The sequence below is a fragment of the Pelodiscus sinensis genome, chromosome 9, assembly GCF_049634645.1.
Source record: "Pelodiscus sinensis isolate JC-2024 chromosome 9, ASM4963464v1, whole genome shotgun sequence".
NCBI classification, from domain to species: Eukaryota; Metazoa; Chordata; order Testudines; family Trionychidae; genus Pelodiscus; species Pelodiscus sinensis.
The window spans coordinates 42,971,256-42,996,370 of record NC_134719.1 but is presented as its reverse complement, the minus strand read 5'-3'; the positions used below and the strand labels follow the sequence as shown (position 1 = coordinate 42,996,370).

General features: G+C 42.2%; 1 protein-coding gene across 10 annotated transcripts in view; it reads right to left on the bottom strand.

The window, feature by feature from the left end:
• NTNG1 (netrin G1) overlaps positions 1 to 24,585 on the bottom strand; it is a 254,309-nt gene extending 229,724 nt beyond the window's left edge. For 2 of the 10 annotated variants that reach the window (XM_075936643.1, XM_075936636.1), the window contains exons 1-2: positions 23,587 to 24,584; positions 16,500 to 17,210 (exon numbers count right to left, since the gene is read on the bottom strand). In XM_075936643.1, coding sequence (XP_075792758.1) covers positions 16,500 to 16,745 — 246 coding nt within the window. In that variant the 5' untranslated portion in view covers positions 16,746 to 17,210; positions 23,587 to 24,584. Of the gene's footprint in view, positions 1 to 16,499; positions 17,211 to 22,793; positions 23,555 to 23,586 lie in introns of those variants that run through there. The other 8 variants (XM_075936638.1, XM_075936637.1, XM_075936639.1 and 5 more) reach the window with 6 other exon arrangements.
• Positions 24,586 to 25,115: the final 530 nt, after the last annotated feature.

Below are 25,115 nucleotides of genomic sequence, written 5' to 3'. Positions count from 1 at the left end.
GTAGTTCGAACTAGGAAGCCTAGTTCGAACTACCTAGTTCGTGCCCCGTGTAGCCGCGCTGCACGAGGTTCGAACCAGCGGGGTTTTAAAAATGGCGGCTCCCCGCTTATGCAAATGAAGCCCGGGAAATTCAAATCCCGGGCTTCATTTGCAAGTGCGGTATGCCTACATTACCCCGCTAGTTCGAACTAGCGGGGTAGTGTAGACATACCCATAGAGATTAGAGGGTGCATCTACAAACTCTTTGAGATATGTAAGGAAATGCAAGTTGATCCTCTCTAGTCCAGAACTCTCCGGTCCAGAAACATCCCCTACTTATACCTGCTCCCTGTATCACTGCAGTAGGAATAGAAGGCAGGAAAAAAATCTTTGGCACAAAGTATCAACATTAATCTGTGCACTGCTATTTTAATGTTGGAGCATGCAAGCTAACATCACCAAGCTCCCCTCTGTTAGTACTTTACCATTCTAGACAGAAGACGGAAACCAAAAACCTCTATGGGTTTTGCCTAAGATGAGAGCTACCTAGTACTCCACTCTCTAAGGAAAAAATAGGCAACTAAACACTTCTCAGCAATTTACAGTGGACCTGAACACCTTCAGAGCAAAAGTATTCTGCAGATTTCTAAGATGCTGCTAAACATCTAAGCTGTTATTTTATGTTTTTGTAAAAATGTTTTAGTGCTTATAAAAGGTTTCATATAGATGACATGTATAACATAAGGCCCAATGACGATCCAAAGTAAAATCAGCAACAACAACAGTTTTCCCAGTGCTGCCCATGAAGTGTTTCACTTCTAACCTAGAGGCTGAAACTCCCCCACATGCATTCAGTCTTTGGGCCTCTGCTATGAGGGCCAGCAAAGGCACCTGTGACAGCTGAGATAATGGTTTATGTGATGTGACCACCAGGACCAGGTCTAAGAACATCAAACCTGGTTTCAAGTAGCCACTACATTTTTGGTACTATTCTTTTTAGCAGGAACCAAACTATTACTTGATCAGATCCTTTAAATGAGGTTTCAGAAGAAAGTACACTAGGGAAAAAATAAGATTCTGGAATATTATATCAGCATACCCTACCTACTTTGTATTTCTCTGAAAGTGGGTTTGAGGAAAAAAAGACAAGTGTCTTGCTGTTTGTGGATGTATATGTCTAATATTATGCAGCAATTTTATCATTCCAAGACCAGTTTTTAGCACTCAACGTAAAACACTGGAATGATATTTACTCCAAATTTGTTGTCAGATTAGTGCTGATTAGAAGAGTCAAATATTGCCTGTTAAAAAACCTAAACTTTGTGGACCTTTCCATGTGCTCATGCTGCACAGAATGTTTCCTCTGAGTGTGTATATGAGGAAGGTGGGTGCCTCACAGATGGCATTCTGAGAGAGATCTCATAATTCAAGTCACATTTCAGTGCACACTTTTATCATATTGCCACTGAAGTGTTTGACATTAAGATTTAAGTACTTGCCACTAGTTGACAACCTAGCTCTGCAGGGACACAGACTTCTGAGGGTGTAGATGGAAGCCTTTCCATCTGATAGAAGATTATGCTGCCCAATAGAGAAAGAAAAGGATACGGGAGTAATCCTTTGGTTGTGGCTTCTTCTCAAACTAGAGTGTGGTAGGAAAAATGTTCAGATTCAGAATTCAAAACATACCCACTCAGAGCGGCACAGATAAGACTTCTGCATTCTTTGAAGCATCTCCAGCCTTCTGTCTTTTGTATTCTCCTCAAGGACAGTTTTCTTTAATCTTCATCACTTTCAGAAGAATACTAGTTTAGTAAGGTGAAAAGAAGAACTTTTGAAGGGCAGATATCCAGGGAAGAATGCAGACAGCTTGCAGCAAGCCTGAATCTCAATAGAAGCAGATTTACAGGGACAGAACCTCTCTCTGCTGATGTAAGTTAGCACAGCTCCATTCAAGTCAATAGAGCTATGACAATTTACACAAGATGAGGCCGGCATCCAATGCTCCGGGACTCCTGATGGTCCGGCACCATCAGGAACCTGGAAGTGCTGGGGCAGCCGGACAGGCTTCCTCCATTCAGCTGCTGCTGAAACTGACCAGCAGCTGAATCGGGGAAGCCGGGAGCAGAGCAGCTGGGGTACTGCTGGGTTGGTCCCGTAGCGCTGCCCCTCGGGGCTGCGGGACCAAACCAGCAGCACCCCAGCTGCTCTTGGGGACGCCTGGGGCAGAGCAGCTGGAGTGCTGCCGGGTTCGTCCCGCAGCGCCAAAGGACGGCGCTGCGGGACCTACCCGGCAGGACCCCACCTGCTCTGCCCCAGGGGTCCCCGATTCAGCCACTGCTGAAACAGATCAGCGGCTGATTCCAGAAAGCCCGGAATCAGCCGCTTCCTGGAATCAGCCGCTGATCTGTTTCAGCAGCAGCTGAATCGGGGACCCCTAGGGCAGAGCAGGTGGGGTGCTGCCGGGTTGGTCCCGCAGCCCCGAGGGGCAGCTCTACGGGACCAACCGGGCAGTACCCCAGCTGCTCTATTTCAGGCATCCCCGATTCAGCTGCTGATGAAACTCACCAGCAGCAGCTGAATCAGGGACGCCTGGGGCAGAGCCGGACTATCGTAAGGGGGGGCTATGAGGAGTCTGGGGTGGCATCCTCTCCCACCCCACTCCAGACCCCTCATAGCCCCCCCTTCTGATAGTCCGGCATATCTGATAATCCGGCACCCCCTGGGTCCTAAAGGTGCCGGACTATCGGAAGTTTACTATATAAAATTTTAATATCCAAACGGTGATATGTATAACTTTTTGTTTGCAATGTGGTCGCGGTAGTGCTGCTACTTGGATAAGAGAGAGAGACAGTGGTGGAGGTTATAGCTTTAACTGGATCAATAGCGGAAGAAGCTCCTCTTCTGGTCTGGGCTTAATCCACCTAGTCTTTCTCAGAAGTGAAACAGGGTACTTTCCAGTTAAAAATGATTAAAATATGCTTTCTGAGCATTCTATGCTTTCGGAACATTCGACTTGATTTAGAAGTAAACATCTCAAAGAACAAAATATATCCCAGTAATCAAATCATGTCCAGCCACGGGAGACTCTGACCCTGGTTTTCAACAATTCTGTGGGTGAGGAAACCTGAAAAGAAACATTTATACAAAAAGGTTTAATGAAAAATAGCTTGTTAGCAAAAGTACTCATGACATGGAATGCAAATACATACAAAAGCATATTCCGAATTGTGTTTTTAGCTAAAATAGATTTGAAATCAACTGAAATTTCAAAAGAGATCTAGGGGATTTAGATTCATATCTTCATTATACAATGACATATGGCCTGATCCAATATCCACTGACATCAAAGGGAGACTTTTCATTTACTTAAATCAATAGTAGTTCAGGTCCTTAAATGGTGCAAATTAATTTTAATGAAGGGTACATGCGCAAAGAAGAGATTTTCAATGATAACTGCTATTTGTGGCTTTGAAAATTTCCCTCTAGAATTATACTGTCATAGAGTTTAAAGACGGAGAGAACCTCCAGTTTATAGTCTGACCCGCACAACACTGGCTACTAAATACCTAATTACCCCTGTATTGACCTCACTAACATGATTTAGACTATAGTATTACAGCTCTCAGGAGACTCAACTAGTGTATGCTAGAGTCCTCTAGAGACTGCATACAAAATCTCTCAATCACTTACTTTTAAAGGTTTAGATCAGGGATGTAAGAGTAGTCAATTAAGCATATTGGGTAGTCGAGTCGATTTACTTGCACTGTCCCCCCTCTTGCTGCCTGTAGATCAGAGACAAGAAGGGGGGTGGTGGGGAAGCAGGGGCTAGCACCGGGGGAGCCGGCTTATAAGCCAGTTCCCCCACCACTGTCTCTGCTCCCCCACCCACCACTATCAGAGGCAGCACCGGCGAGGGGGTTGTGGGGGCTGCTCCAACAGTAGCCCCTGGCCACAAGAGCTCCAATTTCCCACTGGGACCCTCCGCAAACCAAGCAGGGCTGCCTTCCCCTATCGAGTAATTGAGTAGTCGATAAAAATTTTATCGACCACTCGCTTACTAAAATAACCTCAATTTAACCTCCTTTGCTTAGATCATGCTTTTCCCTTAAATATATTCTTTCCATAGGAAAAAAAGACAGTACAATGGTGTGTCTAAATCACCTTCCCAAAAACCCAAGTATGGTGCCTCCCACTTCTGTCACAGTTTCAAACGACAGGTATTCATTCCAATGTACTTCCAGACCTTATTCCTGTTGATGGTAGCAAATATGGATATTGACAAAAGTACCACATTTCCATCTTGGTTTCTTGAAAATATGAAATTTGAGATGTCCAAACTGGAAAGTGAATAGGGTTGCCAGATGGTTTCAGCAAAAATACCGGACACACTTGACATTACATCACAATCTACATTTCATCTTATTTAGAAAATACCAACATTTATATTTTCTCAATTTGTTTCCCGAACAGAAAACTCAAATACTGGACTGTCCGGTTCAAAACTGGACACCTGGCAACCCTAAAAGTGAACGGGACTCAGACAAGAAGATTATGTAGGTACCAAGCTTGCATGTAGGCCCTATTATTTTCAAGAGCTACATCTATTTCATCATCACCTAAATGAAGAAACATTGGCCTTTCCAGTGAATAATGTGCGTTCCAGATTTTAGACAGGGAAAGAGTAGTACACTATTTAAATTCTGTTTAATGGCACTGGAAACTGGAACATACTCCTATACATGAGGCACCTTGTTAGAGTTCCTCCAGACTATTTGCACAAAATATACCCACAGTACTGTTTCTGCTTACTAGATCAATCTGGGCAATGAAGGTGAGGGGCCTAACAAACTTTGGAGGACTGGGCTAAAAACAGAGGTAGAAAATGGAATATATACTAAGAACTTTTAGTATATACAGTAAAACTCTGATGGTCCAGCACCATCAGGAACCCGGAAGTGCTCCGGGCAGCCGGACCATTGGAGCTGCTCTGCCCCCAGCTTCCCCGATTCAGCAGCTGCTAAAATTGACCAGTGGCTGAATCCGGGAAGCCGGGGGCAGAGCAGCTGGAGTGCCGCCAGGTAGGTCCCGTAGCGCTGCCCCTCAGGGCTGCGGGACCAACCCGGCAGCACCCCAGCTGTCCCCAATTCAGCCGCTGCTGATACTGATCAGCGGCTGACTCCAGGAAGTCCAAGGCAGAGCTGCTCTGCCTCCAGCTTCCTGGAATCAGCCCCTGATCAGCTTCAGCAGCAGCTGACTTCAGTACACCTGGGACAGAGCAGCTGGGGTGCCGCTGGGTTAGTCCAGTAGCGCCGCGCTGGGGGACCAACCTGGCAGCCCCTCAGCTGCTCTGCCCCAGGCGTCCTGATTCAGCCGCTGCTGAAACTGACCAGCGGCTGACTCCAGAAAGCCTGGGGGAGAGCAGCTCTGCCTCGGGCTTTCTGGAGTCAGCCGCTGAGCAGTATTAGCAGCGGCTGACTTGGGGACGCCTGGGGCAGAGCAGCTGGGGTGCTGCTGGGTTGGTCCAGTAGCGCCGAGGAGCAGCACTGCGGGACCAACCCGGCAGCACCCCAGCTGCTCTGCGCTAGATGTTCCCAAGAACAGCTGGGGCGCTGCAGGGTTGGTCTCGCAGCGCCAAGGGTCGGCACTACCGGACCAACCCGGCAGCACTCCAGCTGCTCTGCTGCAGGCATCCCTGATTCAGCCGCAGCTGAAACTGACTAGCAGCGGCTGAATCAGGGACGCCTGCGGCAGAGCCGGACTATCAGAAGGGGGGGCTATGAGGGGTCTGGGGTGACATCCCCCCTACCCCACCCCACCCCAGACCCCTCATAGCCCCCCCCTTCCAATAGTCCGGCATATTTGATAATCCGGCACCCCCTGGGTCCTAAAGGTGCCGGATTATCGGAAGTTTACTGTACTAAGAAGTTTTAGTAGTTACAAGAATCACATTCTATACTTTTTTTTTGTGTTATAGGCATGGTGCTTTTAAAAATATGTCCTTTTTAAAAAAAGCTGTTTTCTATTATTTATGGGTTTTTTTTTTTTACTGCGGTCATTTATAAATGTCCTCCATAATCGTCTCTCTTTCTAGTTTTCTCAGGAGGAGATTGCCTCATAGATGGCAAAGATCAAAGTGATGAGTTACAATGATGGCTCTTGACAGTTTTTCAGATAAAAATGTAACAAGCACCAGAATGATGGAAAGACACTATATTTACATGTAAGAAAATGCTCTTATCATAACACTGTCCTCTTTTAAAAACCTTACAACTACTTGGCAGTAAAAAATCTTTCTGTGCTGGAACTTGACATAAAATGTCTCACCTGGAGAACTTTTTTTACTTGGAGTCAACATAATTAAAATTCGCTTCACCTCGTTTCTCCTTTTATTTATAAATTCCATGTTAGAAAACACTGTCTAAATAATTAAATGATGAGAAACATAAACAGCCTATAGAAAACAGAACATGGAAAACACCAAGGCCCTGATCCTCCAAAAACTTACACATGGCTAGGCCTGTTGAATTCAACACAACTACCTGCATGCATAAGTATTTGTAAGGTGAATACTCCAGGCCTTTCCAATATATAGAACAGAGGTTCTCAAATTTTTCTTATTGCATCCCTCCTTCCAGATTTCCCACCAGCCTCTGTCCCTTTACCTGTCAGAGGGTACCCATTCTCCTCACTGATATCTCACGCTCTTTTTAATACTACCTATTGCTAGCTCTCTGCCCATGTTTCACTGTTATGTATAGATGTATAATGCAACATATACAACTGAAAAAAAAAAACCAGTAAGTTCTGAGCTTACTTAAACTGAACAGTTGCCGGGCAAATGAACCCAGGTTGGACAGTAATCTGACGTGAGGATTCTGTAGTCTGTGTCTCTGTGTTCTCACTTGTACATCTTAAGTAAATTAATTACTATTCTTTATATAACAATTTTCAACAGACTTTTAAAGTTTTGCCTGAATAGCCTATTATGAAAATGAAACAAAATATAAGTAAATAAAATCTACCCTTACACAATTTCCCTCATGTATTCCCCACAGATGTCTTGCATACTCCCAGAGGTACATATACCACAATTTGGGAACCACTACTGTAGAGTGTTCACTGTGAAGACACAGGATTAGATGAGGAAGAGGAGTGCAATAAGAATAAAACAAAAATCATGAAATTATTGGCTTCACAGGATGAAAATACTATTAAAATATATTCATAGGCCACTATCCGTAACTACACTCAAGCCTACATATCGAAATGGTTTCACTGAATTTGACTGTTGTGAATATATTTAACTGCAGAGGAAACGTATACAAAAATCAAACCGTATGTAAATATAGATCTGTGGACATTGTTTCCTCAGGTAAATAAGCTCAGAGGATTAGGTTGCACTTATCAGTCTAGTGAGACTAACATTTTAAGTGAAGAGGCCCCTTTGCCTCATCAGTCAAAGTACATAATAATATCGAGGGCTATTATCAATTTTTCAAGGTAGAATATTATGGCTTCTGCACTCATAAAGGAAATATTAGCTTAATTCCAATATCTGGGGAATGCTTTTGGCGACTTTCAAGACATCTGGAAATGCAGGCATTTATTTTCATATAAGGAAAATTTCAGTTTCCATAAAACATTTTCTGCTTTGAATCACAATAGAAATAATGAAGGTGTAGTGGCACTAACTCAGAGGAAAATTTAACAGCACCTGCAGCCTCACCACTTCCTAGTCCCATTAAGCAAGGCCCTATAATGATTTTTTTCTCCACATGGAGTAAGGGATAACTCGCATAAATGGTTTCAAACACAAGCTTTAAATTGCTAACAGGAGATGCTTCCATGCATTTCATCTTCTCTGCCCCGTTCCATGAAGTAGAGGGAATGAGATTGCTCTTAGGCTCTGATCCTACAAATATGTATGCGCATGTATAACTAGTCACATGAATGGCCACATGTAATGCTATGGGGCTATTCATGTGAATAAAGATATGCACATGGATAAGTATCTGTAAGAGTGAGTGCATAGAATCTCAGTCTGTACACTGAAGTGATCACTTTGTGACTAAAAAGAAAAAAGTCAACCACCAAAGTGGTGATACAGGTTGGATCTTCCAGGTGCAGCACCCCCGGGATCTGACTGGTTCCAGATGAGAGATTTTCCCGGACCAGTGGAAGACATTTCTGGCTCCCCTGCTGCCAGTCCACTCTCTGCCCTGCCACCCCATCGGGCTTCCTGGCCACCCCTCCCCCTACAGCAGTCCAGTTGGATTGCATTCTGGGTTTTCTGACCCCCTTCTGTCCCCATGCCCCACATCCCAGCTCAGCTATGCAACCGGCTCCCCGGCTCCCCCTATCCTCAGTCCAGCTGGGTCTCATGCAGGCCAGATTCCCTACTCACCCTCTGCAGTCTAGCTGGGCCACGTGCTGGTCTCCTAGTCCCTCTACCCCACCTTCAGTGCGTCGGGTTCCTGGGCTATCCCTACTCTCCCTTTTCACCGGCTGTGCACCAGGATTCTCTGATCCTGGCCAGACCAGAGAGTCCCAGTTATAGAGGTACAACCTATAATGTTAATATTTGGTACTTATCTTATGTCATCTTAAAAATGAACCTATATGAACATCCTACTATGGTGCAGTGAAACAGTAATGATTCTTTTGACTTTGTACAGGACTGCACTGGGAGGCAGCTTGGGTTCATCCACCCCTTGTAAAAATAAAGTCTAAAGTTTGCTGTGCTTTTTTAGTACATCCGCACACAGTAAAGTATGGATGCCAAATGATACTTCATCATGACACAATGTTGTCATATAGTGATGTTAAGTCATAACAACATAACCTCAGGCAGTGAGGATGTGTTGGGACATTACTATCCTCTAAGGGGTTTCCTAAAGCTTGGACTCCATGAGCCATCATCTCATGACCAAGTGTCCCTTAGTAGCAGCAGTGCAGGTTACAGTATATTACTAGTAATGGGTTTGTTTATATTATTTATAAGCTGTCTTGGGGCAAGAGGGAAGGTCCTCTCATGGATTAAACCAGTTAAAACATATGAATCAAAGGTCAGGAACAAATGGTCAGTTTTCAGAATGAAGAGAGGTGACTAGGGGTGTTCCACAGGGGTCCGTACTGGACCAGTCTTGTTCAACATATTTATAAATGGTCTGGAGGAAGTTGTAAACAGTGAGGTGGCAAGGGCTGCAGTTGATACTAGACTATAGTTAAGTCCAAAGCAGACTGTGAAGAACAAAAAAGGACGTCACAAAACTAGGTGACTGGGCAACACAATAGCAGATGAATTATGATGTTGATAAATGCAAAGTAATGCACATTGGAAAACATAATCCCAACTACACATGCAAAATGATGGGGACTAAATTAGCAGTTATCACTCAAGAGAGAGCTTTTGGAGACATTGTGGATACTTTTCTAAAAATGTCCACTCAATGTGCAGCAGCAGTCAAAAAAAGCGAACAATGTTAGGAATCATTTAAAAAGGAACAGCGAATAAGAAAGAGAATACCTTATTGCCTCTATATAAATCTACAGTACGACAACATCTCAAATAGTACATGCAGATGTGGTTGCTTCATCTTAAAAAAAGATATCGTGGCACTGGAGAAAGTTCAGAAAAGGCAACAAAAAAGAGATGGTGGTATGGAACAGTGGTATGCCATATGACAGTGGTCTCCAGCCTTTTTACACCCAAGATCACTTTTTAAATGTCAGGGCAAGCCAAGATCTACTCCATCCCTTCCCCAAAACCCCATCCCTTCCTTGAGGCCCCACACTCTGTTCCCCTCCTCTCCATCATTTGCTGTCCCCAGCCCTTAATTACTCTCACTGGGTTGAGACAGCAGGTGCAGGCTCTGGGGTGGGAATTAGGGATTTGGGTGAGAGGTGCAAGCTCTGGTAGGGAATCTGGATGCAGGAGGAGGTGGAGAAGGGGATGCTTACTAGAAGAGGGGGCTCCAGGCTGGAGAGTGTTGGGGTCAGATGGAGGGTTGGGGTGCAGAGCAAGCCACGGGCTTGTGGATGTGGCAGTGCAGGAGTTTGGGCTGGGGCATATGAGGGGCTCAGGTTTGTGGTGTGTGGATGGTGCAGAAGTGTTGTGGCAGAAGACTGGGGATGTAGGGGGTGCAGGAGTTTGGGAATGTGAAGGGCTCAGGGCACAGGTTCCAGGTGTATGATAGGCTCAGGGTTGGGGTGTGGGTGCAGCTGTGTTATGATGCTGTGTCCAGATGGGGGATGGCCCCAACTGGGGCTTGTTGGCCAAGCTTCATTTTAAATAAAGTATTATGCCCAACACAAAAGGTTTCAACATTGTATTTATTTATGGCAGGGGTGAGGAACCTTTTTTGGCTCAAGGGCCACTGACCCACAGAAAAATCAGCTGAGGAATCACAAGTGAGATGCAAAAAACCAACCCCTCCAAAATCCCCCAACCCTCACTGATGTAGCCCCAACTGAGACACCTCATTCCCCTGTCACTTCAGCCCTATGGGGGAGAGGGTAGGTAGGACCGAGGTTCAAGGCCTCAGGCCAGATTAACTCTTCTGGGGTTCCAGGGTTAGTGGATTTTGTGGGCCCTAAGCTCGGAGGTGGGCCAAAAATGAGGAGTCCAGTGTGCAGAACAGAGCTGCCAGGGAGTGGGATAGGGATGGGGGTGCAGAATCTGTATGGGAGTCAAGGGGCAGTAGCAAGCTGGGGATAGGTTTATGGCCAGGGTGCCGGAGCAGGGTTCCGGCATGTGTCAGAGGGGGCAGGGGACAGGAACATGGTGCTGGTGGGTGTCTAGACAAGGGAGGGGGGCAGGAGCAGCTTGGCTGGTACCTGAGGTTCTCCTGGGATGAGTATCTCTCGAGCAAGATCTACAGGCAGCACTGGAAGAAATCCAGCCATTCCACAGACACAAAGTCTGGATCCTCCACCACCATGTTAGCACCCCACACCAGAGCACAGGGGAAGGAAGGGAAAATAAGAAAGTGCATGCACTGCTGTAGGAAGGGGAGGAGCAGCATGTGCGCTTCCTGACAATCTGGATCTGGCACGGAGACTCGGGACTCCCCCCACCCTCTCAGGAAGCTGGTTGGTGACCACTGCCATATGAGGAGAGATTAAAAAGACTGGGACTTTTCAGCTTAGAAAAGAGAAGACTAATTGAGGAATAGAATAGAGGTTTATAAAAACATGGCTCGTATGGAGAAAGTAAATAAGGAAAATTGATTTACTTGCTCCTATTACAGAAGAACTAGGCATCACTAAATGAAATTAATATGTAGCCGGTTTAAACCAAACAAAAGTAAGTATTTCTTCACATAAGGCATAGTCAACCTGTAGAACTCCTTGCTATAGGATGTTGTGAAGGCCAAGACTATAAAATAGGGATGTAAGCAAGTTCTCAGCTACCCAATAAGCTTAGGTTTATCAGGTAGTCAAGTCGACTACTTACATTTCCCCACCCCTCTTGCTGCCTTTGTAATAACTGGATGCAAACTATGGGTATGTCTATCCTGCATTTGGAGATGTGCCTGCAGCACGTGGAGACATATGCAAGCTAGTTTTAATGTAGCTAGAGTGAGCCCACAGCAAGGAAACCAAGGCTGCATGGGTTGTACATAGAGTTGCCAGATGGTTTCACAAAAACCACCGAACCACCCCCTTCCCCTCCAAAAAAAAAAAAAAAAAAAAAAAAAACCAGGAAAAGTTGAGCACAAAAAAAAAAAAAAAAAAAGGGAGCAGCCGAAATGCTGCTGCGGCCCCTTTAATTCCCAGACCACTCCCCTCTTCCTCCACTCCAACCAGCATCAACTGCAGCACATGTCCTAAGCAGTCTTCCGTCTCGGGGGGGAAAAAAAAACAAAATACCGGACATTGTCTGAATTTTTTTTAAATGGACACAAGGCGCAAAGACTGGGCTGTCTGGTTCAATACCAGACCCCTGACAATCCTAGTTGTACAAGCCCATGCAGGACCATAGGTACTTATATGGCAGCTAGCTCATACTAAGGCCTATGCTGCCAGTGCTTCATGGCTATTGGTACTCATGCTAACTCAGCTATGTCTACATGAGCTACACTCACGCCTTTGACTGCCGAGTGCATGTACCCTATGTTTAAAATCAGTTACAAAGCTGTCTGTAAGTGTGTTTGTGGACAGAATTAAGCTGTAGTTATGAAAACTACTATTAAAAAGTTTCCTATGAGTATTTTAGACAATCTGAATAAGAATTACATTGCTCGGCTGGTTAAGTCTAACAAAATAAAAATGTGTATGCCTACTGCTAATCTGTCTAGTAAACTAGTTACAATACGCAGCTTGTAAGAGTGCAGGTGGTAAGAGCACTAACAATTTTCTGTTAATTTTTTCTTGTGTCTTCTGAATGTTTATATGGGGACACTACAATGCCTTGTCTTGTTCAGATCTACAGTTATTGTGGTAATCAGCTACTAACTCTGAAAGTGTTAGCTACAATGGTCAAAGTGAATCTGACATATTGAAAAGAAAAACAAAGCTATAAACAACCAACATTAAAGCACACTTTCCAGTACCTCGTTATGCACTTGTGCAATGGTGCAGTGTCTGCACTGTAAAAAACTGCAGGAATGTGCAAACACTGAGAGGGTAATTTGATTTAGAAAACCCTGCTTTGATTGAAAGACAGACAGTTTAGCAAATTAAAAATTCCATCAGCACATTTCTGCTTAGCTTCTAATTTGGAAAGTAAATTTGAAACTAAACTCAAATTGACAGATTCCTGTCAGTATTTCACAAGTGAGCCCTGAAACGTGTTAATAAATGAAAGCCAAATTTGATTTCCTTGTAACCTGAGTCTTAAATTTTGATTTTTTCCAGCTGCCTTTGATTGCGAAGGAAAGAAATGTCCTACTGGTACCACTAAGCCAACTTTTGTTTCTACAGGTAGAACGTCTTTAGCCCAGCATCCTTGGGACCTTACCAGTTCGGACAGAGAATTTACCGAACCACGTGAGGTCAATATTGTCTAGCAGTATTGCCAACACTTCCACTGCTTAAAAGACATTAAGGGGTAAATTAAAGCTAAACAACAGCACAGAACACCAAGAGCCAGGACTGGTGGCTGTAAACAAACTTTATGGGACCGCAGGAAAATTGGCCACATACATTTTGACATAAGTGCACATCTGACTAACTAATATAATGCCGGATCACAGATGGTGCTGGACAAGAGAGGTGCAACCTGTACTGTCATTACATACATTCACTTTTTTTCCCCCCATAAGAATAACGTTTCACTTGCACATTGGGATCTACAAGACAGGCACACCACCGCCTAGAGTTCCTTCACATGGAAAAGAGTGCCACTATTGTGTCATCCCTGATAAGGCTACAGTGTGTATGCCCTCTACTGGCTGGCCAAATCTAGCCATCTGCTAGACAGATATACGGTCACCTTCTTCTCACCCGTTCCAAAAGGGCTAGTCACTCTACTCTGGTACAGTCCTCATGGTCTAGTAAATTCAAGAAATGATATTGTCGTTGGCTTCTACATGAGGGTGAAAGGGGTTGGTAGAAAATCCCTACAATCTCACGGTGGACATAATGTATTTCCTAATTTTACTAGAGTGTATAATAAAATATTTCTTAAAATAATAGGAAATTCCAAGGCAAAAAACTTTATCTGAATTTAAGGTACTTTTATAAACCCTGCTAAGTTTGATTACTGTTAATCAAACCTAAGCATTAAAAAGGTATGAAAAACTGAATTCAGGTAATGTATATAAAGACTTTCAAGTTCATAGTATATAAAGACTTTCAAGTTCATATATTCTCTTCATATGTACATGTATGAAGATTCACGTTAAGCAATCTATTACATCCTTAACATTATCCCCCCAAAAATCCCATATAATCTCACACTTAGGATAGCACAGATAGAAGTGAGAGTAGAATCTGTACCTTAATATTTGCAATCAGGAAAAAGGGAAAAAAAAGCCTTCACACAATAGCACATCTGCTAGCAATTCCGCTAGGTGGAATTATACTTAATATTTCTACAGTACTGCATTAAATTGTTACATTCAGTTATGCTACATACATAAGTGTGTTTCCAAAAGAAAATCTATTTTCATTTCACATTTTGACTTATAAGTGACTGAGAAGAATGATATCCCTTCTTTTAATTATTTCAGTAAACATAATAATGGCACTGTTAACTACACCACAGAGTACTTTATTTCCTCTTTTTTTTTTAGTAATATGAGTCTACTTGTAATTAAAGGCATGCTGCATTAATGATGCTGAAAGTCTCAGAGGGAAACATTTAATGTCCACCTCATAATATTATGCCAGAATTACATGCACAGAAGACTTTTTAATAATCTTTGTTTCTTAATTTAGTTTTGATTGGCTATGAAATCCAGAGGAGTACTCTAGGGCTCAAATTTCTACTTTCATCAGCACTTCTGCTCCATAAATTGTACAAATGCAGATGACTTCTTCCATCTGCAAGCTTCTTTTCAAAGCTTCTATTTAACCTATCCTGAAAATTAGCTTCAGGCTGCAGATAATTGCAGATAATTTTACCATTTTTAGGCCACCGGGGTGTTGAATTGGGCTGTGACAGCCATATCTGTCTAAACACAAAGATCAAATCATATTTTTATATTGTCATTTCAGCTTTATACACAAGTTCACAACAATCTCAGTTGTCTTAGAGGGGTAGCAGTGTTAGCCTGTAACAGAAAAAAACCCAACAAATGGTCCTGCAGCACCTCAGAGACTAACAAAAAATGTAGATAGAATCATGAAATTTTGTGGGCACAACCCACTTCTTCAGATGACAGTTGTATATGTGAACTAGAGCAGCAGCCACTAGGGGTTTTTCTAGCTCAAGTCTGAGACGGGCTTCATTATGAACCAGGATTTAGTAATGGAATTAAAAAATATATTAAAAGGGTTAGATTCTAGCCAATCAGTCAGCTTTCCAGAAGGTCTGACATGTGACCGTATTACTCAAGCGGAGAGCCTGACTAGGAAGACAGAAGGAAATATTAAACATAACTTGCCAGTGTATTACAATATTAATGGTGTTTGTTTGAAGCAGTGTCAGTAGGGATGGATTAGTGGGCAGAGAGCAAGTGGTTCAATCAAACGGCACAAAACCAATGTAATTTCTTCTTATATGATATCAGCATAATGTATGTGGTGAGAGTGGGCATGTATACAACATCCTAAATATGCATATGTGGTTGGACCTGAACACCTTCAACACTACTGGGGGTTGAAACTGATGCCATAAGCCATTCAAAAGTTAATTTCCTCAGAAAAGAGCTGTTTGTCACAGAGTTATAATGATCTCTATACAGATAATATACAGGCAAAGAAGATATTTACTAGGTTATATCAATTTACAGCAAGCCTATTTATGGGAATTCATTAATTTCCCAGAGCTAAATTATTGGCTAAAATTATACACATTTATATTGCTTTACTGATACCATCTAATAAAATGAACCATGTATATGATTTATACTTCAAAGCTACATGTTCCTATCAAGAAAAAATAGTTTCCAACAGAAATTAACATTCTACTGAAAGAAAATTAATTTTCTAATGATGTATGGAAAAAAGTCCTCTACAAGCTGAAAATTTCCTCTAACATTAAAATTCTCCTAGGACATGATCTGGCAAGTATCTATGCATACAGATTTACTCAGGTGTAATATTTTGGCACATACATAGCACCTACTACATCATAGCTGGCAAACAATTTACCAAGTGCAATGTTTTTATAGGCCTCAGATGCAAAAAAGCCTGACTTAAGACCACTGGGTATGATTTTTATAAGTGCTGGTCACCGACAAATCTAATTAAAGTCACAGGCACATGCAGGTACTCCACACCTCTGAAAAAAAAAAAAAAAATCAGACCCTAGCTAATGGTGTGTCTTTTAATGCTGTTTATAAACACAGCTGTGATCATTTATGACTCACAATAGCAAAGCATTAAGTAGCAATGCTTAGCACTGTGCATACTTCCCTGAAAATGCTGCCAATGCATTCCCCTCTTAAATCTGCAATATTCGAATAGGAGACTCTGCCCAATAAAAGCCTACACATTACACTACATTATAGTAGTTTGATAGTGTGAACGCATTGAAAACAAGCCACCAAACTCTTTTTCACAAATAATCCAGACAAATACATCCACATGAAAGGTTACTGCTTGAAGCCGTTTTCATTTAAGTCCATTGCACACACTGCTATTCATTTCAAGTGAAACAGCACTGGGGTCTAGCTAAGTGAACCCACTTACCCTATAGCCTAATGTGAAGATAGCTTATTTCTTATTACTGTACTTGGTTTCTTGGAAGCCTTTCATACTTACAAAGTTCATACTATTATGTAATTCTGCCTGAATCTTAAACTAATTGGGGATTTCCACTCGGCATCTGCCTTTTACAGAAATATACCCTGAAAATTATATAGCAAAAAAACAAAAACAAAAACAAAACATTGAAAAATTTGCCTTACCATTGCACAGAAGGACTCAGGGGGATCTCCACAAGTTATATCAGGGGGATCCAGGGTCACTTTCACATATTTGATCATGTCTTTGGCTTCTGGCTGACAAGCCATGTAATCCCAAACTTTGCCTTCTTCCGTGTAAATCTGAGTCTTACATACGTCATAATGTCCCCATACTGATGGATAGTGCTGCATCACTGAGGATACAGTAACCCAAAGGGCATGAAGTGACAGGAATCTTGACAAATACATCTCTAAATCCTTGGAAACTGCCTTGATAAGTATAACCAGTATTGATATAAGGACAGTCTATAGATTATAAATATATATACACATATATTTAGATATGTATCTTGTAAAACAGGTTCCACAACTGAATGTGAAGCATTAGAATATGGTACTTGCTTTACTAAGTTGAAGACTTTGGTGGAAGCATAATATATTCAAACAACAGCTTTTCACATAAATCTGAAGCTTGTCCTTTGTCTTATTATGTGTCTATCAGAGCGTTTTGTAAAAGATGTCCGAGAGCAGATAATTTAGCAAAGTTCCAGAACTTCACTTGTACCGTTGATAACCCCAGGTGATCCTCTGTGTTCACAGCTCACAAGGGATATCCAGACGTACTGAGAAATCAGTATCTGAAGCAAAAGGATGAGTGTCTACAGCCTGGTGTCTGTTTCCCATCAATCATTCTTTTCTTCTGGCACCAACACCCTTTTAGAAACAATAAGAATGAGAGTTATTGTCCAAGAATCAATGCATTATAAAATATGTGTTATGTTGACATTTTGGAGGGTTGATGCAATATAAAGCAAATTGGTGTAATATAGATAACCTTTACTGTGGGTGGTTTGCTAGAACGAACAAACTACCAAAATCATTCATAGTGAAAAGTATTTTGACATGAAGGATTTAACTCTTCTCTAACAAAGACAGATTTATAGCATTTCAGGTGAGCTACAGGTTTTTGCTTCAAAAATGACATTTCCATCTTGGCAAAACCTCAAAGGCAAACTATAGAACTTAAACATTTCTCATATTTTATAACCAATGAGGCGGGGGAAACATAAACCACTAAGGAGAACAGCAGAGTGGATCTTTTATTATACTGACAAAGAGATGACAACTACTTGTGTGCATTTTTACTCTGGGTATGAGGACCTCAAAGAGCTCAAAATGCCTTCTATGCTGCTGTTAGCTTAATAAGAGAGTTATTATGAACACATGAGTTTGTTTGGATTTTTTCATTAATATTGGAAAAGCTTTGCTCCTTTTTTAAATTGCATTTAATGATGAAGTTAACACCTGGCTCATCTAGCTTATTATATCAACAATTTCCCTTTTAACATAAGTCCCATGATTTCTTAATTATTTTTACATTTCTAGTCTACCACTTGTTTATTTCTGTAACAGACACACAACAATATACAGAACTCTTTTGAGGGTAAAACGTAAAATACTAGGACAAATTAAGAAGTCATTTTGCAGTCAATCCTATTCTAACTGAAATTTTAGATTTTAGCAACTGACTTCTATGGTGAAAAGAAGGGTGAATTCAACTACACTCTTTTGTTGACTCTTACAATCTAAACTACCTCTTAAATTTTATATTTACAGACAACTATAAATCATAATACTGCACAGCTCAATTCATTCCTCTGTAGTCTAACACTCTAGTTAGTATGATGAATCTTTCCATGCTATAAAAATATAATGGAGTTATTTTTTCCATATAGGTTTTGTTTTATTAAACACATTTTCAAGAAAGGGCAAAACTTGTCTTTAAAGCAATTTCACAAACATGTTCAGTATATTTAAATAATGCACCATCTTAAACTGAAATAAGCCACACACACTTATGAAATGCCAACAGATGGCTGAAGTGTGTTTCCATAGCAAAGTAATTTACAATAATTGCCTTATGGACAATTGCAATTTTCTATTCTATTCATTTCTTAAAATGTTGTCCTACAGCTGGAAATTGGTATATATTCTAGAAAGTGTGTTGTATAGCTGAATTTTCATGTAGCTATAATTAGCAATTTGTCTAAACACTTCTAAATTTCAAATCTGAATTTGCTACAAAACACTGAAAATTCAGGCGCTTTCCCAAAATTAAATACATTTTGAATCAAATAATCAAGTTCCACGGCTCTTTAAAACATCTTCCATTCTTCCTCTTTTCATTGGAAACACTTAACTTGTTATTTTTGAATTAATTAATATAAACAACTTTTTAAGAACATTAAAATTACACTGTTTCTATCCACTTTTTCCAGTCTAACTATTTAGGAGGGGAAAACAATAATTCAAATGCAAAGGTCAACATCTATAAAGTAAGGAAATGACCTGAAAAAAATGTTCTTAATTTCTAAATAAAAACTCTCAAAGTGTCTTAAATGATCATGACAAATCAGTACATATTCAAGGATTGAAGAAGGATGAGAAAAACTAATTTAGTGCTTGGGCAAAGCTGGTATAACTAGTAAGGGAATGTTACGTTGCTGTATAGAAATAAGTTATTATGTTTGAACAACCTATAATTTAGTCTTTCATTTAAGTGGAAATATAACTCTTTTCTTAATACTTTCTTTGCTAGTTTTTCTTTTCCTCAACAACCTGCCGTCACTTCCAGTCTACAAATAAGTGGGACTAGGTATAGATGAGAACAGATATATTAACCAGAACTGAAAATATAGCTATTGAAAATAAATCTGAAGCTAGCCGCTATCTCTACACCCACTGTGCTACACTCCTCACCATATAACCAATTCTCATTAAAAAAAAAAAAAAAGCCAGCATCATAATGATAGTCATTACATAGAATTATAGACTATAACATTGATCAAATTCAGTGCACTGACAAAAAAAGTGCAGAGGAGGGCAAGATATTTGAGTATTGGGAAGATATAGGATTGAGTGACAGACATTCCTGACAAGAAGCAGCCAATTATAGCTTAAGTTTCTGGCACAAAACCAGTTGTGATTAATAGTCTTCCATTATATTACAAATATATTATTAATGTATTAAAAATGTGGCATGGTTCAGTTACTCTGCAGTATCTTCTTTTAATGAGCTCCCATTGACAGAGAAAGATATTGACCAAAGCACATTAAATATCATATGCTATGGGTCACTGAGGCTTTTATAACAGAGCTACATAATTTGTCTTTATTATATTTATGCCTGCAGTATCATTCATTATGTGCCTTCTAGTTCCCGGTTGTCTATTTCCAGAGATAGCTTTTTTTTTTAAAAAAAAAACGCCTTGCAAAAAAATTAATTAAAAATTAAATTTTCTAACTTGAAAACAATACCATTTGTAGCTCTAAGCTGTACAGCAAACTGTGGGTAATATAAAGATTTGTTTTAATGAATACACTTACATTTTGCCCTATGGAATAAAATGCACCAAACATTATAACTGACACATTTTTGTACCCAAATCCTCTGTACTCTGTAGTCCTCTCATCAGCTACTGACCATGCATTCTGCTGTGTTAAACTGAAACAATCCATAAGGTCTGGCATACTGAGACTGACATCTTCACCGAATGAAGGAAAAGCAACTGCAAACTACTGGAAAAACTGATTATGCTAGCTGTATTTATTAAAACAATAGCACATGGTATATTAAAGCTAATCTTTCTTGGCAATAAGGAACTTAAATGTAGAACATTTAGGTCTTTGTATTTCCACATGTGCCTTAACTCCTGCAATCTGAAAAACAGCTGGCATTCCATGGGCAACTGTGAAGCAACAATACTTAAGTCCTTGTCTCAACTTTCTTTCAAAATATTAATTTGTGTATAGAGTGGTGACCATATAATAAATGTATATGCGCCTCTGTATCAGCAATACTACATGTAGGGCATCAGTAGATCAAGACTAAAATTCTCCGTAGAAGTAGTCTTGCACACATTAATCTGTTTTCAGTTGAGTCAGTCCAGCCTTACACAGCATTTTAATTATATAGACTGATCAATTTCCCCGCTCTGCACCCAATTCCAGCCAAAAAGTATATTCCAGTAGTAATTAATTATGACAAAAGAAGCTGTCAATTCTTATTAGTATATGCTAGTAAACACAGCTTCTTGTAACTGTTTTGGCCACTGTGAATATTTTCCTCCTCCCACACACACTATGATATTTTTCTCATTATGAAAATTGTCACCTCACAGCTTAGCATTCACCCTGTTGCAGAAGTCTCTTGGTGAGAAGTTGCTGCACTTACATTATAGATTTGTTTCCAAATACTCTGTTAAGCAATGGATTTCATAAAATGGCAACTAGTGGTTCATTCAGAGTCAGACCATGAAATTGAGAAAAATGCACATTTTTGCAGCACATGAATTAGAAAAAAAGGTGAAAAATCAGAGTTATCTGATAACACATTCTAGTATCTTATGCATCTAAGCATTTCTTATACCAGCAAATAACTCAGACAATTGTTCTTCATAAAGTTAGGAACATATGAAATACTTAAAGTGAAATCTATTGTAGTTTTGCATCTACAGAGTACATTAATGTTTCCTATAAAATACAAGTAAAGGTGATTTTTGTCTGCTTTGGTTACAATTTCTAACTTATATTTCAAGATGAATAAAATATGGTGTATATACTACAAGATACAATTGATATATATTTTCACTTATCACTTATGTAACCGGACATACAGTGATTTGTGAAAACTGGTGGATTGTGTTTTAATATATGTAGTTATTCATATATACAAAATAAACATGTTCATGCGTTTAATTATATAATTTATTAACTTAGATAAGCTGTATCTATAGTATAAATACAGATTCAGAAATACCCTAGGATTTATTCAGAAGAACCTCAAATTCCATTTTTATCTAATTTCTCTTCTCTTTTTTAGCAAAAAGAAGTAATAATAGAATATGAAGTTCTACAAAAAAAAAACACTAAAGATTCTGAAATAGCCTACAAAAATTGCTTGGGTGCCCTAAAGCTTTCTTTGTCTCGTAACACAGCACGTGAACATTACCATTTACAGTGTATCAGCAACATTCAGCATGGAATGAAAATACTTCAGAAACTTTCATTTAAAAGGCTTAGTTTTTAACTGCATTAAATTCTTCCCGTGAAATCTTTGTAAATCTCTTATTGGTTACGTCAACTCTGTAGCAATAATTAAATTGTTTTGATCATCTTAAGTGCATAACACTTGCAAAACTGTTTACAGAAAAAGTAACACAGGCTCTTGTCGAAAAACTACTCATAGATAGTCTATTGCGTAATGATAGTAAAGTCTTCAGATTGTGGTATGTACTCAATATAACTTTCCAAAGCAGTTAAAATTATGTTAAGGATTTGCAAAAAAAAAAAAAAAAAAAAAAAAAAAAAAAAACACCACACACACAAAAACAAGAACAAAACCACACACACCAAACCAACCAAAGAGAGGATCCTGATTTTGAGTTGTGCTGTGGCCAAATTATGTATTTTTAACCAGAAAGTTAGAGCCAATCCTTATCAATGTCACAATGGTGGAGGGCTGATAAGGAAATCGAGAGATCAGGCTACTGCCATTAGCTGGTGAAAAATGTCTGGCAAACATCCGTTAAAGCACCAACAGTCACCTTTGATTTTTTCCATGTAGATATATATATAAAAAAAAAATGAAGTCTTACCTAGGCCACAGTTTTTAACCTTTGGGCTGCATTATGCTTGAGGCAAAACTGTAAATTGCTTTCTTTTAAAAAGCATCACTACCACTTATTTCATTCACATTCTCATTTCATATCTGAATCTTGGTGCACAAAATAGGTAAATGTATTCATTAAAGGCCAACCACTATAAACACAAACTTTAGGCAAGAATGCAGAGCCATTCATTGTATTGGCTTTACCTATTTAGTATGTAGTAAAATGTTTGGTTTTGATTAGTTATTTTTCACTTTTGAATGATTATGTGAACTGTTTGCAATTTCTTATATGAAGAAGGGAATTATTCCTGGTTGAAAATGAACTGCCAGCTCCACAGGGATTAGGGTTATTCTACACGCCATCAATTTCACCCTTATTTTTATTGGATTTCTGATATCTTTTTCTGCAGCAAAATCTTTATTCATGGACTGCAAACTGCTTGATGCGAATAACCCCCTTTTGGCAGAATCCTTCTGAATTCACTTCAAAAACAGTCTTTCATCCCCTCCTTTGCCAGTTTGTTAGCTCTTAGTTGATACTTAAAAAAAAAACAATTAAAAAGTCTGAAGTAACAACCAATCATTTTCACAAGTCTGTGCAATCCTGACCAGAGTCAGTTTTTTACCTCCCCCTTTGAAGTTAATGCCCTCCATCTTTTTTGTACTGCACAGCTGATATCCATGTCGGGAAATTGACGACAGTGAACCGAAATGTAATTCGCTGTTTGAGGCAGGAAGGTAGCCCGTTGGGGGGAAAAAACCCAACAACAATCCACGGAGGAGTTTCGATGGCATGTATAAGAAACAGTTCAGCGACTTGTAGGAGCAGGAGCAGTGCTGTGCCGCCTAGAGGTGCGCATTCGGGACTCGCCAACAAAGCGATCGTCTATCGCCGGTTCTTTTCCCGAAAGCGCCTTTGAAATACGCGCTAGTCCTGTCCCTGCCTTTGCACAGCACAGGGGCATCGCTCTAGACACCAGCCACAGCCACTTGCTCCCCGGCGTGGCGCCCACAGCAACAGCAGAGGGCGCAGTTTCTATTTTTATCGAAATTCCGCCCCCGCCCTCCTGCTACACCTCGCCATTGGTTACGTGGGGGCCAATGGAGCGGCGGTAGCTCCACCTGCTCCGCGCCGCTGGGGAGACAGGCAACTGCATTGACACTCGCCGCGCAATTATCACTGTGCGCACCCCCCCCCCCCCGGACCTCACTCCACTGTGCCCCGCTCCCGCCGGGCGCCCTGCCCTGGTGCAGCGCGCGGGGTCCCCACACCCAGCGCGCGCGGCCACCGCGCCGCAGCCAAGTTTTTCAAAGCAAAGTCCAGCTGGCCCAGCCCTGACTCCTGCCCTTCGCCCACCCGCGGCGGGGGCCGGCGGCAGCGGTGCGCGAGCGAGGCAGGGGCCACGTCGCCGTACTCACCATGTGGAGCAATCCCTCTCGCTAGGGCGGGCACCGCGCTGCCTGGGACCGGGCCAGCCTCATCCCCCTCCGGCAGCGGGAGCATGGGAGCCAGCGGCGCAGGGGTAGGAGGCGGCTCCGCCCGCCGTGCCCTCTCTCACCCCGCCGCGGGGAGCCCGGCAGGGGGTGCCGCACGCCCCCCCCCCCCCAAAAAAAGTTGCTGTCAACGCCGAAGAGTGGAAGAGCCGCCGGCGGGAGAATTCCCTGCCTGGGAACTGCCGACTCGCCTGCAGCCGCAGCTGCCCCGCGGAGCTGGCCCGGGGCGGAGGGGGAGGAACTCCTCGGGCTCCACAGCAAAGCTCGGCGAGCGGCAGCTCACAGAAGGGGAGCCAGGCTCCCCGGGAACACGCCCGCAGCAGCCGCTCAGGGTGCCCTGCCAGCCCCTCTGCACCGCCTCTCCCACGCGCTGGTCCGTCGGCTCGCCCGCCTGCCCTGGCCGCTTCTTGGCGTTAAACTTTTCCCGGGGCTCGGGGAAGCGGCGGGACGTGCCCGGGCGCTCCGCGGCGGGCTGCGCTGCAAAGGCTGCGCTCCGGGCTGGCCCCCGCTTGCATTTCACCTTAGGCGGGGCGCTGCCAGGTGCTCGGAGCGGGCCGGAATCAGGAGCGCTGGCGCCGAGGAGACTCTGCTGCCGGGTTCGCCGGAGCGTGCTGCGCGCATTCCTCGGCTCAAGTGAGGAGAAGGGGCAGTGCGCGGAAAGCGGGCGGCGGGGCGGAGAGACACATGGCCAGTCCCTGGGCTGCGCGATACATGCCCGCGGCTCTTCGCGGCTGGAATCCTCCCGGGCGCCCTCCGCAACGCCCCGGCCTCGCACACGGCGCGCTCAAACTTGAGGGCAGGACGCGCGGTAGGGGGATGGAAGCTGGGCGAGGTGGCAGGGACGCTTCACTTAAAAGCAATCTTCTCCTGCAACTGCCAGCAAGGAGAGGGATTGCAAACCTTATACCACCTCCAGACCTGAGCGCGCCGAGCGGTCCTAACGCCGCTTCGTTCCCCTCCTATCTCCGCGCCTGCCATTTGCACAAGTCCCTGATGACACCGATAATATCTCCTGCTACGCCCCCCTCCCCCTTCCCTTTGCGTCCTCTTTTTGGTCCAGAGGGGTGAGCATTTAAAATCTCGGGCTTCAACGAGAATAATGCCTCAGCTTGGAATCAGAAGTGGACTTGAAGAGTCAGCCTACACGTGGGGATCTTGCCAATTTTTAGCCCAGCCTTCTGCTTGCACCAGAGACCCCAAACCCATAGGTACCATAGGTACCGTCTCAGTTGTACTGCCAAATCCTAGGTGGATCCTACAGGGTCCTGACACTTTTTAGACTCATCTACCTAAGTTCCATGCCTGAACAGAGAACATGTTTAGCTGTTATTAGGTGCACCTTAAAACACAGACCCTGAAGCGCTCCAGTACAACTGTACCATACCACTGGGTTCAGATCTGAATCCTAGAGAAATCTGGTCATAAAACAAGAAACTGAAGGACCACAATATATC